Source organism: Larus michahellis, chromosome 1, assembly GCF_964199755.1.
Source record: "Larus michahellis chromosome 1, bLarMic1.1, whole genome shotgun sequence".
NCBI lineage: Eukaryota > Metazoa > Chordata > Aves > Charadriiformes > Laridae > Larus > Larus michahellis.
This window is the reverse complement of record NC_133896.1, coordinates 188,453,643-188,467,376: the sequence shown is the minus strand read 5'-3', so window position 1 is coordinate 188,467,376 and position 13,734 is coordinate 188,453,643. Positions and strand designations below refer to the sequence as shown.

Sequence of the window (13,734 nt, the reverse complement as noted above, 5' to 3'; positions counted from 1 at the left end):
CACCCACCACAGCTAGAATTTCAGGTTGTCCCACTGCTCCATTCCAAGACAGCCTTGCTGTTGGTCATGAGACTTAACCCTGTGGAGCTTGTAAACCACAGGTGGATCAGGTGAATTACAGACATATCTTTCAGGAATGGTTTAGGCACAGTTGGTTCTACCTTGGGGTAGAAGAACATCTAGATAATCTCTCCAAATCTGTTCCAGCCCATATGGCAAGCTCCCATGATGGACACATTGAGGTAACTGGGTATGGTGTTTGGACCACTGCAGAAAAGGTACTTCCCAAAGTTGCTACATGTTTAGAACTAGAGTACTCACCTCCTCTATACTGTTTTCCAGGAATTTGAGAGTATGATAATGGTGCTAATCTAGTCAATTCCTCTTCCTTCAGAAAAGATGCAAGTTAATCTAAAACCCTTCTATCTGATTTTTATCATGATTCATGCCTGAAAACCTTCGGAGATGGAGTTCTATAACCTCCCAAAGCAAGTCACTCTTGTTTCTAAATATCCTTGCCATAAAAAAGTCATCTCTAGACTAAACTAATACACTTTTCTTAATCTTCACCCTTTTTTTAAGGCTTCTGGTTGATTTTATTTTTCTTTTTATGTTCCCCCTCTGCACTTGATTCATGTCTCTTTTTAAGCATGGTGTGTGGAACTGGTCAGGTTAGTTTCTGCTAGAGCTGAGTAGTCTGAGCGTTTAGAATAGAGATGTATTTCATGCAGCAGTCCCTTTTAAAAAACCCAGTATGTTTGCATTTCTTGCAATGTCTAACTCATGTCTAGTTTTCTAAACGTGAACCTCCAGATCCTTTCTGCAGAACCCTGCATAGCGCTTACCCCACCTTCGCTTTATGTAATCAGCTTCCTTCGTGCTCCCACTTTTCTCTTACTGTATTGTATTTTTTCAGATTAGTTCTCAGACTTGTCAAGATCACTTTCAGTTTTAAGCTTGTTTTCTCACCTGCTTATAGTCTCTCAAAAGTTGTCAATCTGAAGGTTTACTCTGGGTGTGATTTCTACAGTGTCGTAGTGACAACAGCGTACCCCCGTAGAGGTTCGCTTCTGGGCTCCAGTTGTAATTTGCAAGACTTTTGAGAGGTACTAGCTAGCATAATAAATTGCTAAGTAACATGAAAACTAGGATAATAGTCCAAACTGATTCTGCCTGAGGATGTTAGTCATACCTGCAGCAAAATCATTGCTATTGGTGAGAATATAAATCCTGTACAATTAAGAAGTTTTGCAATACAGAAGCATTTCCAGGGGATTCTAGGACAGGAAAATTGTTACACTGAAATGCTGACTCCTTTATACTCATACTCTGTGGCATGTCTTGGATCAAATAATTTATGAACCTTTATTTTAGTTTAATAAGTTTTGGGGAAGTCTTGTCTGTCACCATTTACTTGATCTAAAAGAAAACTTGAATAAATCAGAATTATTTAAATTGCTGCTGAAACATAACTGCTGTAAATATAGGAACAAAAACATGAGACACGCAAGCAACACGCTACAGTAGGAGGAACTTTGAGGTTGTACACAGCTGAAATTACAGGGGAAATTTAATAGATGGTACCAGTGACCATTATGGGAATTTTAGCTTAGGCTCTGTAATTAATATGCCTAATTTTGAAAGGAAAGATTAGGTGGTGTCTAATGACCATTTAAAGAAGAGTTCTTGCAGTAGTTATTTTTTTAAGAGGGAAATACATTGGTAGATGCTAATTTGTTTATTTCCAAAATTAGTATTGTATATTAGACCTGTAAAGTAATGCTTTATGTGGGCTTTTTGTTTCCTTCAGGGTTTGTTGATTTTGTGTTTTTTTTCACAAATAGGATGACTATTCTTCAAGGCACTGACATGTTCAGTATTGTCAGGTTGTAACATCCTGATACTGTCTGTATCTCCTGGTGTCACCTGTTCAATAGTTTATAAATTTTATCAGTATTGCATGTAAAACAGATGGCTTCTCTCTGATGCTTTGCCAAGACATAGTGGGTAAAAGGGATTACTCATTGTACTAACTCACTATCTTTCTTTATGTACAATTACGATTTGCTTTTCCCCTTGACATCTGTTACGTCACATTTGTCTGAACTCACGTTAATCTGCCATTTTGGTGCACAGTTCAGACCATTTGCAGTTCCTAGGCAAAACAGCATTCAGCTCTTAATTCTGGCATTTATCCTTGGGGAAATTGCCGTTCCATATTTTTCCTCCTGTCACTGTCCACTTCCAGGTGCTTGCTATAACTTGAATATTCGTTTTATATGAACTGAATTTTTTATATGTCGTGTCAATATGTAAATATTAACGACTTTAATTTTCTCTTGAGAATGTTAGTTGGCTTTTTTTCTTCTTTCCCCGGGTAATCTGTAGTTAATTGTTGGACTTGTCTCATACCGTGTGTGTCTCTTGTTCATCTTGTGCATTGGAGGGGAAATGGGAGGGAGGCTCTGCACTTGACTGTCAGGGAATAGGAGGCCTAACGTAAGACTGTTCTGTATATCTACTGCTCATATGCTTAATCAAAAAGTGTTTAAATAAAGTACGGAGATCTGGTTGGTAAGGAATTTTCCTGGTTTCAAGCTGTATCTTTCTTAAGTCCAAAAAAGTTAGGTGGGCTGGAAGTCTTTTCAGCTGGAGGGAAAGCACAGGCTGCTGCTGAAGTCCTTGAATAACACATTCTGTGCCAGCACCGAGCTGTTTTACAAGATCATGTGTTAAGCAGCTTTTTTGTCTCTCATAGTTCCCGTCCACAGCTGTACTAGTCCGATAGCTGGCTGTAGAGAATTCGCATTCGGTGGAATGTCAGTCTTACAAGATTCCTGGCCATTTTCCAGTATGTTCTCAGAAAGCTAGATAAATAATTTTATAAAGCAGGGCCTGTTGACTTTTTGAACACAGTTGTTGGGTGTTTTGTTTGGGTTTGGTTTTAGTTAGCCTGAAATGAATTTATTTTCTAAAATGAAAGAGATGCAAATGAAGAGGAATTGTGTTCTGCAGGTGTAATGCTGAAAAATTTTCTAACAGCAGAAGCCACTAGAGAACTACCTTTTGACAGATTATCTCCCTTTAGACTGCTGTGCATGAAGAAAATCAGGATAAATAGTAATTTTTTGTAGAATTGCCCCATCAGCTGTAGGTCTTGTGCAATCACCTTTTCTAAATAAAATACCTGCTTATATAACCATGTCATGGACAGCAGTGGTCTTGTAGAAAACCAGGGTATAAAATTAAGAATAAATAAACATTAAAAAATATGTCTGAATTTTCCTTAAGCAGCAGGCTTTGACAGATCCATAATCAAAGAACTGATCGGGAATAATTCCTTAGAACTTGCTTTTAAATCGTGGCTTTCTTACAAGATTACTGCAGTTTGTCCTGTAGTTTTTCTGTTCTAGAAACTCTTTCCAGCTTTTGAGGAAAGCAAAAAACGCGTATCACTCTGTACACCCCAGCTGGAGAGAGAGCGCAGTGGCATTTCAGTACTGTTCTTATCCAGCCACTCTACTTTTTACACCCATCAAATCTGTTCACTTCAGAGATTTTTGCCGGTGGTGGCATTTCCATAGTATTCTGTCTGCCTTTTATGTGAACGGTATTTGGTTAATTAATTTGAAATACAGCAGTGTGGCAAGGAGCGCCTTGTGAAGCTTTTTACTAGTACTGTCACTTTGAGTTATTCTCAAAACTTGCTTGTTACTTGTAAGTCCAGTGGAAAGAAAATCTCCGTCCTTCACTGCGTATCATATATATTCACTAGAGGAAAACTGTTACGAGGTATACACATTTTCAGTGTGGCCATGTTGTTCCAGTCCTTCTGCATCCTCACTCTCTCCTGAAAATCGTTCAGGAGGCAGACTAGTTACAAGGCCTTTAATACCACCAGCTTCTTCAATAGGAGAACGATTTGGGTTGGAAGGGACCTTAAAGATCATCTACTTCCAACCCCCCTGCCATGGGCAGGGACACCTCCCACTAATACCTCCCAATGCCTCTTTCTTAGACCAGATTTATAAGAGAGAGCAGTGAGATGGAGTAAAAAAGAATTGTCAGACCCTGGAAGAACAAGATCATGTTACTCTTGACAAAACTTTGTATTATGAATTCTGCTTTCTGTTTTATTCCTAAATTCTGATCTACCTTTCCCTCCTATTTGCTGTTGGTCCGCTGCCCCAGAGAAACTAAGTCATTCAGAAACAGGAACAAAACCTCAAGAATCTAGGAGAAAGGAGAAACCAGTTTTCCTGAGGGAAGAGGGGAACTATTAGTAAAGCAAATCTCTGGAAAGCTGAAACAGAGTGGAAATGTTTTGTTTGTTTGGGAATGCAATCTGTAATTCTGTCGCTATATAAAGCAGGGTATTTGGTTAGAGCTGGTTATTCACATATGTTTTGTTTTAAAATTTAATAAGTATTCATGATTAGTAGTGAACCCGTTGATTTCTAGGATGTTGTCCATGGGAGTAATGTGTAAGGAATTAAAACCAAAGTCCAAATCCTTGTGGAGGTTGATGTTCCATTGAGCTAACGGGAAACAATTATTGCTGATTATAGGCATATCAGAGATTATGCCGATCACAGTCACCATAGCAAAAAAAAAAAATTATCCGGTTTCTTTTTGCACACGAGACAGTTTTGGCTCAAGACATAACCAATGTTTTGCCAACAAATCATTTTGAAACCCAAATGGAAGCCTGAAGTAAAATTCCAGTTTGTGGATAAACTGACGTTTAGTCTAGTGACTTGGCTGTTTGCCCATTTTCTGACTGCATGAATAAATTTATCTAAGAATTGTGTATATATTGAAATAGTGCATCCTGAATGTGGTTTTTTTTTTTTTCCTAATGGTGTTGAATGTTGCAATCTAAAATATATTGTACTTGCATTTTTTTGGAGTCTGGCTTAATTTCTCTTCTTAATTTGGGAAGAATCTGGCTAGATTAGCTAGGTGTAAAGAGTGGTAAAATGTAAAATAAATGACTCTTCAAACATTGGTATCTGTTCATACTCTTAACTAGGCAACAAACGGGCAATGAAGACTCTACCGGTTCTTTGAGAGAGATTTAATGAGATGCGCTTTCGTCATTACACGCCCCATTGGCATATTGCTGGCAGCTGGATATTTATCTGTGAACACTGACAATCTATATCATCCAAACCATTTTCTGTTTGCAAAAAGTGTCTTTGGCTATCTCACTGCCTTGGCAGATGGTCCAAACACAGAATGGGGATGGAGGCTGTGTGATTCTCCACCTGCGAGCGCTGGCTTCTCCAGGTTGCTTCAATTTTGGTGTCAATATACCAGTAAGAAATGTTAATGCAGCTTTCCTGAATGAGTTGCAAAGATTAGAGGATATTAGTGTTCATTCCCTGAATTTTCCTATAAGTTCTTAGTGGGAAAAAAAGTAAAATTAAAATTCCCCAAGATTCATATATAGTCCAACTGAGTGGTTTATTTTTTTTTTTTTATTTGGGATCCCTTCTTATTCTGCAAAGAGTATCAAGAAGAAATGAAACAGACCTCTAATATCTAGAAGGGTCCGGGTTGGTTGGTGGGGAGAGGAGAAATAATTGTAACAGTAGGAATGAGCGTCATCAGACAGGACAGAAGAGATCACGCACAGACTTTTAACAAACAGTCTAAGAGGACTTCCTTAAAATAGACTTTGGAGATATTTATAGAAACTGGGAGATGGAATGTCTTCTGTTCTCTTGCCAAGTCCTGTAGCTGTACAATAATTTGCAACAGCGTGTAACGCAGAATGTAGTTTTGATAGGAGCTCTCTTTAAGAGCAGCTGATCACAAATAAAAGAAACCAAAAGCGAGGAGTTCATTAGCTTGAAGGTATTCATGCCAATTAACGAAATCAAACTGCTTTCAGTGCTTGCAAATCGCTTCAGAGGAAAGAAAGAAAAATTGTGTTGTCCCTATTTTGCTGTCAAGGTACTTTGTCATACACCAGCATTTTCTTTTCCTATATGAATGAGTTTTGCTGTGGCTTATATGTATCTTCCTTAAATAAAAGGTACAGAAATGAAGAAGGCAAGCAACTGAGGCTTTTGAAGATGTCCCTGTCCTTTCTGTATACTGTGCTGGCCGGAAGGCAATGGGATACTCTCACGTCTGTATTCCTTTGCCTTTGTTCATGTCAGTGGCAAAATATATGTAATAATTCGTTGAACTTTTATTGCATGGTTAACTTGCCACAATGTTCGCTTATTTTGCTGCTTTTTTTGGATGAGGGTGCCACCGACAGTAGTGCCTTTAAGTGATACTATCTGCCTGATCTGAATAAAGCAAAGCAAGAGATGGTTTGGATGTATTTTATTACATGTCTCAAATAATTCAGGCTGGAAATGTTTTCCTTTTGAGGCCATATTATGTGAATTGCTGCTTCTTTTATGATGCTTTTTAGGTTGCGACTGTATTAGTATTCTAGCAGGCTAAAATTTCTGTGATTTAAAACATAAAAAAAATGAAATATTTTAGTGAGGAAGCATTTTCTTCAGGAGAATCTTCAGATGCGTCTCTTTGGAAAAATGCAGTTGTTTAAATGATTTATTCCATGTCAACTGCTGGTTAATGAATGTAAAAATCCATTTGTTCCTATATTGTTTGACAGACTGCCATTACCAGATCATAAATTTATCGGCTACTGGAAAATCGATCAACCAGAGAATGCACGACAGAAACTGCTGTGCCCAACAGAAACTCAAAAAATAGGTGTAAAGGTTTGTCTTTTTAATTTATTTTTTTTAAAATTCATATAATACTGGTTTTAGTTATTGGAATGTGAAGATCTAAAATGCGATTAATTTTTCCTGGAAAGAGTATATATAAAGTGTGGTCCTTGTTACCTGTTCTTGGGGTTTCTATTCTGACTAGAAAAATGAGCGTTTTTTTATACCTAGCCCTCACAACGTGAGGTGTGCTTTAAATTCCTTAAGTTTGGTCAGGAGTTCTTGAAAAGAGGTTTTTCTAAAGATATTGAAAATACCATATTTGAAGGAACTTTGTAGGATGCTTGGAGGTGCCCGGTTTCAGGCCCCAGATCTCAATTTTTGGGTTAGATCAGAGGCTGAAAAGAAGGCTGTTTTCTGTTTCTGTTTTGCATGCAGCTGAATTCTTATGGGTCTTTGGCACTGCCAAGTTTGAATCTGAACCTTTGGTACAGTTTGACCTGCAGCCAAAGCGTCTAAGTCCTTTTCAGCGTTGAGTTCTTGGCTTAACTTCAGTAATTATTACTGCAGTGAATAAGGAAAAACTGAACTGCTAATGTGACACAGGGGTGAGATTTAAACTTTATGTAGTAAGAAATCACCACTTTATTTCAACTTCTTTGAAATAAAAATATTATTCTTTTCCTGGACTGTGTTTTATCAGTACTTCATGCCACTGAGCAGTAATAGTTTCAAACCAATAAAAGACTAAAGATACGGTAAAGAAAATGGCAGTATGGACGTCCAGAGAGCTTGCAGGAAAGCATTTCCTTTTCCCTTTTATTGATTTAGTAATTGGTCAGTCTCAAGTGTTAATACTATTAACAGTCTGGAAGCAGACTTCTAGATTTCCATAAAGAATGGTGAGTGAAATATTTTAGCAAGCCCTCATTGTTATAATTTGGTTTAGGGCCCTGTGTACTTAAATATTCAAGGATTTCCACTGGAACGACATGAAGCCAGGTCCCTCAGTTTTACAGAAGAACTCGCTTTCTGGACACTGCCTTTGGGCGAAGTTAACTTCGTTTGCGATGTCACGGTAACAAAAGGTGTGGTAAGAAAAGCTAATAACTTTTGTAATGATCCCCAGTGTTATAAATACGTGAAATATCCTAGAGATGAGGACGAACTTGGCTGTTGACTTCATAAGTGCTTGCTGGTAGCCAGTGGCAGAATATAAAAGGGCAATATGAGGGATTCTAAAGTCTAATAACACCACTTCAGTGCATTTACAATCGTATGTATTTCTGGCTACGTTTGCAATAGAGTATAGGAATAATACTAAGAATTTAAATATGGGAATGGAGAATATGGAGTAGATGAATGGAATATAGGAATAATAATTGTTCTTTTTGCACATTTTTTTTGACAGTAGATGAAATACAAAATCAGCCACTGAAATGTGAGCATAATTTCACTGAGACATTGTGGTCTTGGTAAGGATATGCATCCTTCTCAACCTAAGAGAAGGATATATAATTAAAGTAGAACACGGCCACAAAATTGCAAGTCTGTCTAGTTTTTAATGTTCAACACTGTATTGCTTCAGAAAAACAATGATTTGAGTTTTCCTCTCTCTCGGTCAATTCAGTTTTAATACAAATCTTGTAACTTGCAGAGTTGTGTGCTTTTTTTCCCTGTGCTTTACCGATTAAAATTCTTTCTCACTGGATCAAACCTGCCTTAGTTACCTGTACTACTTGTGTCCCAAAGTGACTGGCATCACTGGGAATATTCATAAATGTTTTTAGGGTTCCTCATTAAACATATCTAAACTTTATTGTGTATTATAAGCAGATCACTAATTATCAGTACTGGAATGCTGCCTTTTCTTTTTGTAGCTGTAGTTTCAAATACATTAACAAACTTTTATGACAGCGAAACAGAAATTACATGGCTTTGGATTGATGTTAAGAATTGTCTGAAATCAGTCAGGAAGATGCTATGTGTGAAAAGTTCCATACGAAGTTCACATTTAGCCCATGTTTAAGTATTAAATATATTAATTGAAAGGGAGGATAAGATAGAGAAGGAGGGAGAACGAAGTTTATAAACAAAAACATCTGGACAGATTTTGTGTATATTAGCAGCTGGCAGGCACTACAGTCATATCTACTCTAATGTGCCTTGGACTACTTGTTTCAAGCGTTAAAAGTGTTGTAGCAAGATTCTGTCTGTTAATGTTTAGTTAGTATCAAGATACCATTTCTCTCTTCGTTTTCCTGTGTCAGCGGTGGTAATTTCGCTGTACGTTTTGCTATATCAGCTGCCAAGTTTATGACATATGTATTTCCAGAAGAGTAATGCATGATGTCAGTAGCCTTTCGTTAATTTTATTTTCTTATTCCAGAAGAGGAAGCTGAAAATATTCTTTACGTTACTACGTGCAATCCTGTTTCCTTGTACTTCATGAATGTTTCTAGTAAGAGTGGATACTTTGTGGATCTTTATGACCTCTTCCCAAGAACCGTCGGAAATGTCTGGCAACCTTTTGTGACTGTGGCACCGCTGGGAAATCCACTCAAAGGTCAAGTGGTTCTGCATGAAGAGGAGGTAAAAAAAAATTAAAATGCAGCTAAATGTTTAGTGATGAGCAAAGTAGTATCATGAAAGTAGGATTGATGAGGAGTCTACCTCTATAGATGAAATAGCTTGCACAAGCCTACCCCCTTCTGAATATTCTCTTTTTTCCTACCGTGGGAGTTGCCTTCAACTTTAGTTTTTATGTGGAGATTTTCCTCTTGCACTTTTAGCTGGACAGTGTCCTTCTGCATTCTTGAAGCTGACTTCTACCTGCTTATCTTATTTCTCTTACTGATGGCCTTAGAGGAGAAAGGGAGAGAGCAAGTTGAATTTAGGAATCTCAGTCAAGCAGCGTATGTTTGCAAAATGCAAAGTACAAAGTAAGCAGGTTTATGCTGTGAACTTAAGTTCTGCTCCAGTCTTCTTCTTGCTTTACTTTTCAAATTGTATATGAGACGTTCTCTGAGTCACAAAGTAAAATTTTGCTCGTGTTTGCTTTGTGCCACCATTTTTTATTTGTTTTGTGAATTTTAATATTTCTCATTCTGTAGCATCTGAAGTACCGTGACTAGAAAGAAGACTCTGTAAGCCTTGACATGTAGCTTATCAGGAATGCAAATTTAGAACCACTGACGACTTCAGTGTTGGTTTGACTCAAATACTTTTTTTAGTCAAGTATTGCATACTTTCCACGTACTTTGCACTTTCCATTTCTATCAGTGAACTGATGGGAACGTTTCCAATTCAGAACTTCTTTGCCCAGGAGTGGGAAGAGACAACAGTTGATACAGTGCTACTGCTGTTCATTTTTTAATATTAATAATAGTTTGTTATGTTACCTACCAGTCATAGTGGTTTGACGTGGGCATTTGATCTGGTCATTTTTGTGGGTTCGTTTTTTCTTTTGTTGTTCTGAATTTCTTCTGCCCATTTTTCAATAGGTGAGAGACTCTGATCAGAAAGAACCTTTCCTACATTGAGTTGGGGTATTAAGTAGGTTTCAGTCATTTCGTAACTAGTGTCTCTGTGATACTGTTGTTCCAGGAACATTTGTTGGCCAGGCTCCAAGGGTTAGCTACTTGTGCTAAGGGTGCAGATCTTCAAGAAAAACAAGTAATGTAAATGATGTTTGTGATGCTTTAAAGGTTTGTCTACGTGTACTTGCAAAAAGACCAAGAAGTATTAACAATATCTGTAGAAATAAGAAGTTGCATTCGTTAAATAAAGAAGTCCACTTGACAGCTGAAATTTCATAAATTATATAATCCATTAATTAGACAGTACTAAAAGGTAAAGATTTTTCACAATTCATTGTTTTAATAAAGGTCTTCGGAGAATAATTGTTTCTGATTAAGTTATAAAAAAAGAACAATTTTAAACAGATGATAAACTTATTGGAAAGGATGAGATGATGATATTGTGGCTCTTCAAATAAGCTTGTGTGATTTATTTCCCAGCTGACATCCATCTGGATTCAATAGAGCCCTCCAGTGAAATAAAATGAAAAATCAGCATTCCTTCCTGTCTTTTTAAATAAAATTTTACTAAAACTAAACTCCTCGGGGATTTAACTTAATAGCACAAACCAGAGATTTATCTGCTTTTAAGCCACCTTTACGTCTTCTTGGAAGAAAGGGTAGATGATTCTGTTCCTTGCGGTGGCCATTGGTCTTGATCAGTGCCGCCTGTTTTGACTATCTTTCAGTTCAGACTAAGCTGATAGACTTTGAAAAGACTCTTCAGAAATCTCACGTCATTTCCTCGTAAGGTGGGAATTGCATTCATCTTTTCAAAGAGCCCTGACCTCCCCACGAGTACTTCAGGCATACCCCTATTTCCTATAAGGCTTCACGCCTGCCTACTTCACTTTTCTTTTTCTTTCTGCACCTATTGCTTTTACCGCTCAGGAGGAGAGCAAATACAGACTGAAAAGAATTTTGATAACTTTATGCATGATTTTATATGGGATTATAGGAGGAAAATGCACATGGAGAATTAACTGCACACTTCCATTTTTTCGTACAAGTATTTTGCACTGTTGAAAGGCTACAACTGGACGGAGAGAGTAACCTACAGTCCGCCTGAGGGAGCACAACAAGTTTTGCCCAGGCAGTGTCCTGCCAGCATCCTTTAACTCTGCTTTTGTCTTTCTTGGTCAGGAAGTGGGGTAGGGAGGGAGGGAAGTGCTTTTCCTTGTCCCACGTGCTGCTGGAGCTCTTTGTCAAAGCTCTCAGATAGCAAGGGAGTGGGAGAATCTGTGGCACAGAAGCTGACAGAGATCCACCTCACTCACTGCACGTAGAAGATGGCAAACATCCTTTAAAAGAAGACTTTTTTTAATGGTTTGTGATCTGGCCTGAAACACGAGTGGGGACCTGCATATGGAAGGACCTGCAACCTACTAGCAGTAACGCCTGAAGCCTCTAGTCCCCATAATATTCTGGTGCATCCGTTCAGGAGGAAGGGTGTGTTTTCTTCAAAAACTAGTTGAAATTATTAAATTCTCTTTTTTGTTGTTGTTTCTTATGTAAGGCTTTCCTTTTCTATAAGCACACCTTATAGAAAAGGAAAGGTGTTCTTAAATTAAAGGTGTGCACCTTCTGTAGAAAAGGTGAAGACTTTCCTTTTCTGTAAGCACAAAGCTTGTATCTCTGTTTGCTGTTCTCAGTTCCCTGAAATCTCTGGTACCATCAAGTCTCCCAAATCATCTGAAAGACATCGCTCGCATTAATTGGAACACCGGTAATCTGCTTTCATACATTTCCCACCTCTGAAGGCCTGGTGGTTTGAGCCCAAATCCATAAATTCTTCCACAGATTTTTTTCAACTTGAGCCTAAGGAACAATATGATATATCTACATCTGTGCATCTGTGCCAAATATTTACATGTCAGGGTTGTTATGTGTGTCTCACTCGAGAGGTCCATGAGTGGTACTAATAGAAAAGGTGCTTTTGGGACAGGAGGCAAGGAGAGGTGCAGAGGGGTTACCCTGCCAAGCTCAGGAGCAGCCTCATCTGAAGCTGACAGCTAACAAGGCCCTCTGTTTGCGAGCTCAGGATGCGAGCATCAAGGGCAGAAGAGAAGAAAACGATGAGGCCGTACAAGGAGAAGAAAACAAGAGAGTTAAACTGAGTTGTTTGCACTGTCACACTCTGAAATTGGTGTGTATTCCTTCCCCTAACCCTCCTCTCTGTCTGCGAGACCATCAGGAACAGCTTCCCATACCAGCAAAGTGAAATCACAGCCCTGTTTGGTTTAAGGACTTTTAAGAGGAAAATGCTGGCTAAAATAAAAACAGCAGTAAGGAAAGGGAAACTTTGCAGTAACTAAAAATAAAGGCACGCCACTTCATGAGATTGGTTATTGCATCTGTCCAGAGTTTGGAATTCCAGACATCGGGGTCGGGAGGTCGCCCAAAGGTTACTTTTCTCCCAGTCGAGAACAAACACAGCGGAATTGCACACCAACATCTTTTCCCAGCCCACTTGAAGAGTTGCCAAAGCTGCTCTTGGATGTGTTCGCAAGTGACGCAAAAATCTATTCTTAAACACAGACAGAATATACATCAGTCACTTAGCACAGAAGGAAACCATTAACATCAAAAGGGGTGGAGTAGGGAGGCTTTTTATATTACCAACTGCTCTCATAAATTTAATGCTAATTGGAGGAATGTAATTGATTCATATGTGTTCTTTATCTCACGTGGAAGGCTAATGCATTGCTTTGGTTCAGCGATGCTGTTGCAGAATTATATAAATAAAACATGGCAGAAAACCAAAATCCAAAGCAAATGCCCTATTTTTTTTTTCCTGAACCGCGTTTCTGTAATTTTGGTTTGTAATACATAAGCAAACTTCTTTTTTTAGAGGTACTGAACTCTAGCTGAAATTCCCAAATGCTCCAAATGACATGGTAATATTTCAAATGCTTTACCATATTTAGCTTCAAATTACTATCATTATTAAATAAAGTTAATTCTTCCAAATGATCCTAGTGAAAGTATGAAGGGTACCCAAAAAGAACAAAACCCCTGTGACTCAGATTGTTTGTATTTGTTTTATTTAGGAGAATTTGTGGGAATTTATTTTTTACTTCCTTAACGTCTATCATGCGTTATTGCAGATGTTGTACGTAGACGGTTTACTTTTAGTAAGTCTTTGCAGAACCTAATGTCCTTGCAGAACCTAATATTTCCTTGAACGGCAAACAAAAAATTCAACCCAAGGCCTAATTAACTTGTTCTTTTGTACCTTTTAAATTTCATTTTTGGCGGTTAAGGTTAGCCCTGAATGATTGCACTCTTGAATTTTTAGTTAAGTACTTTGTAAAAAGAAATGTTTAAAACGTCCCCATCATTTGACGTCATGCATGGACCCTGGGGCATTGGGTAACAAACTGAGAAATCTGAAGTTCAAAAATTTAGCATACCATATTTTCACATATGAGATGTGGGGGACCCTTGCACTGCTCTGTTCA

General features: G+C 38.1%; 1 protein-coding gene across 2 annotated transcripts in view; it reads left to right on the top strand.

Annotated features, from left to right (window-relative positions):
* Positions 1-13,734, top strand: part of VWA8 (von Willebrand factor A domain containing 8) — a 196,166-nt gene that overhangs the window by 118,583 nt on the left and 63,849 nt on the right. For both annotated transcript variants that reach the window (XM_074564766.1, XM_074564775.1), the window contains 3 exons: positions 6,638-6,746; positions 7,645-7,783; positions 9,085-9,287. In XM_074564766.1, the coding sequence (XP_074420867.1) occupies positions 6,638-6,746; positions 7,645-7,783; positions 9,085-9,287 (451 nt within the window). The remainder of the gene's footprint in view (positions 1-6,637; positions 6,747-7,644; positions 7,784-9,084; positions 9,288-13,734) is intronic.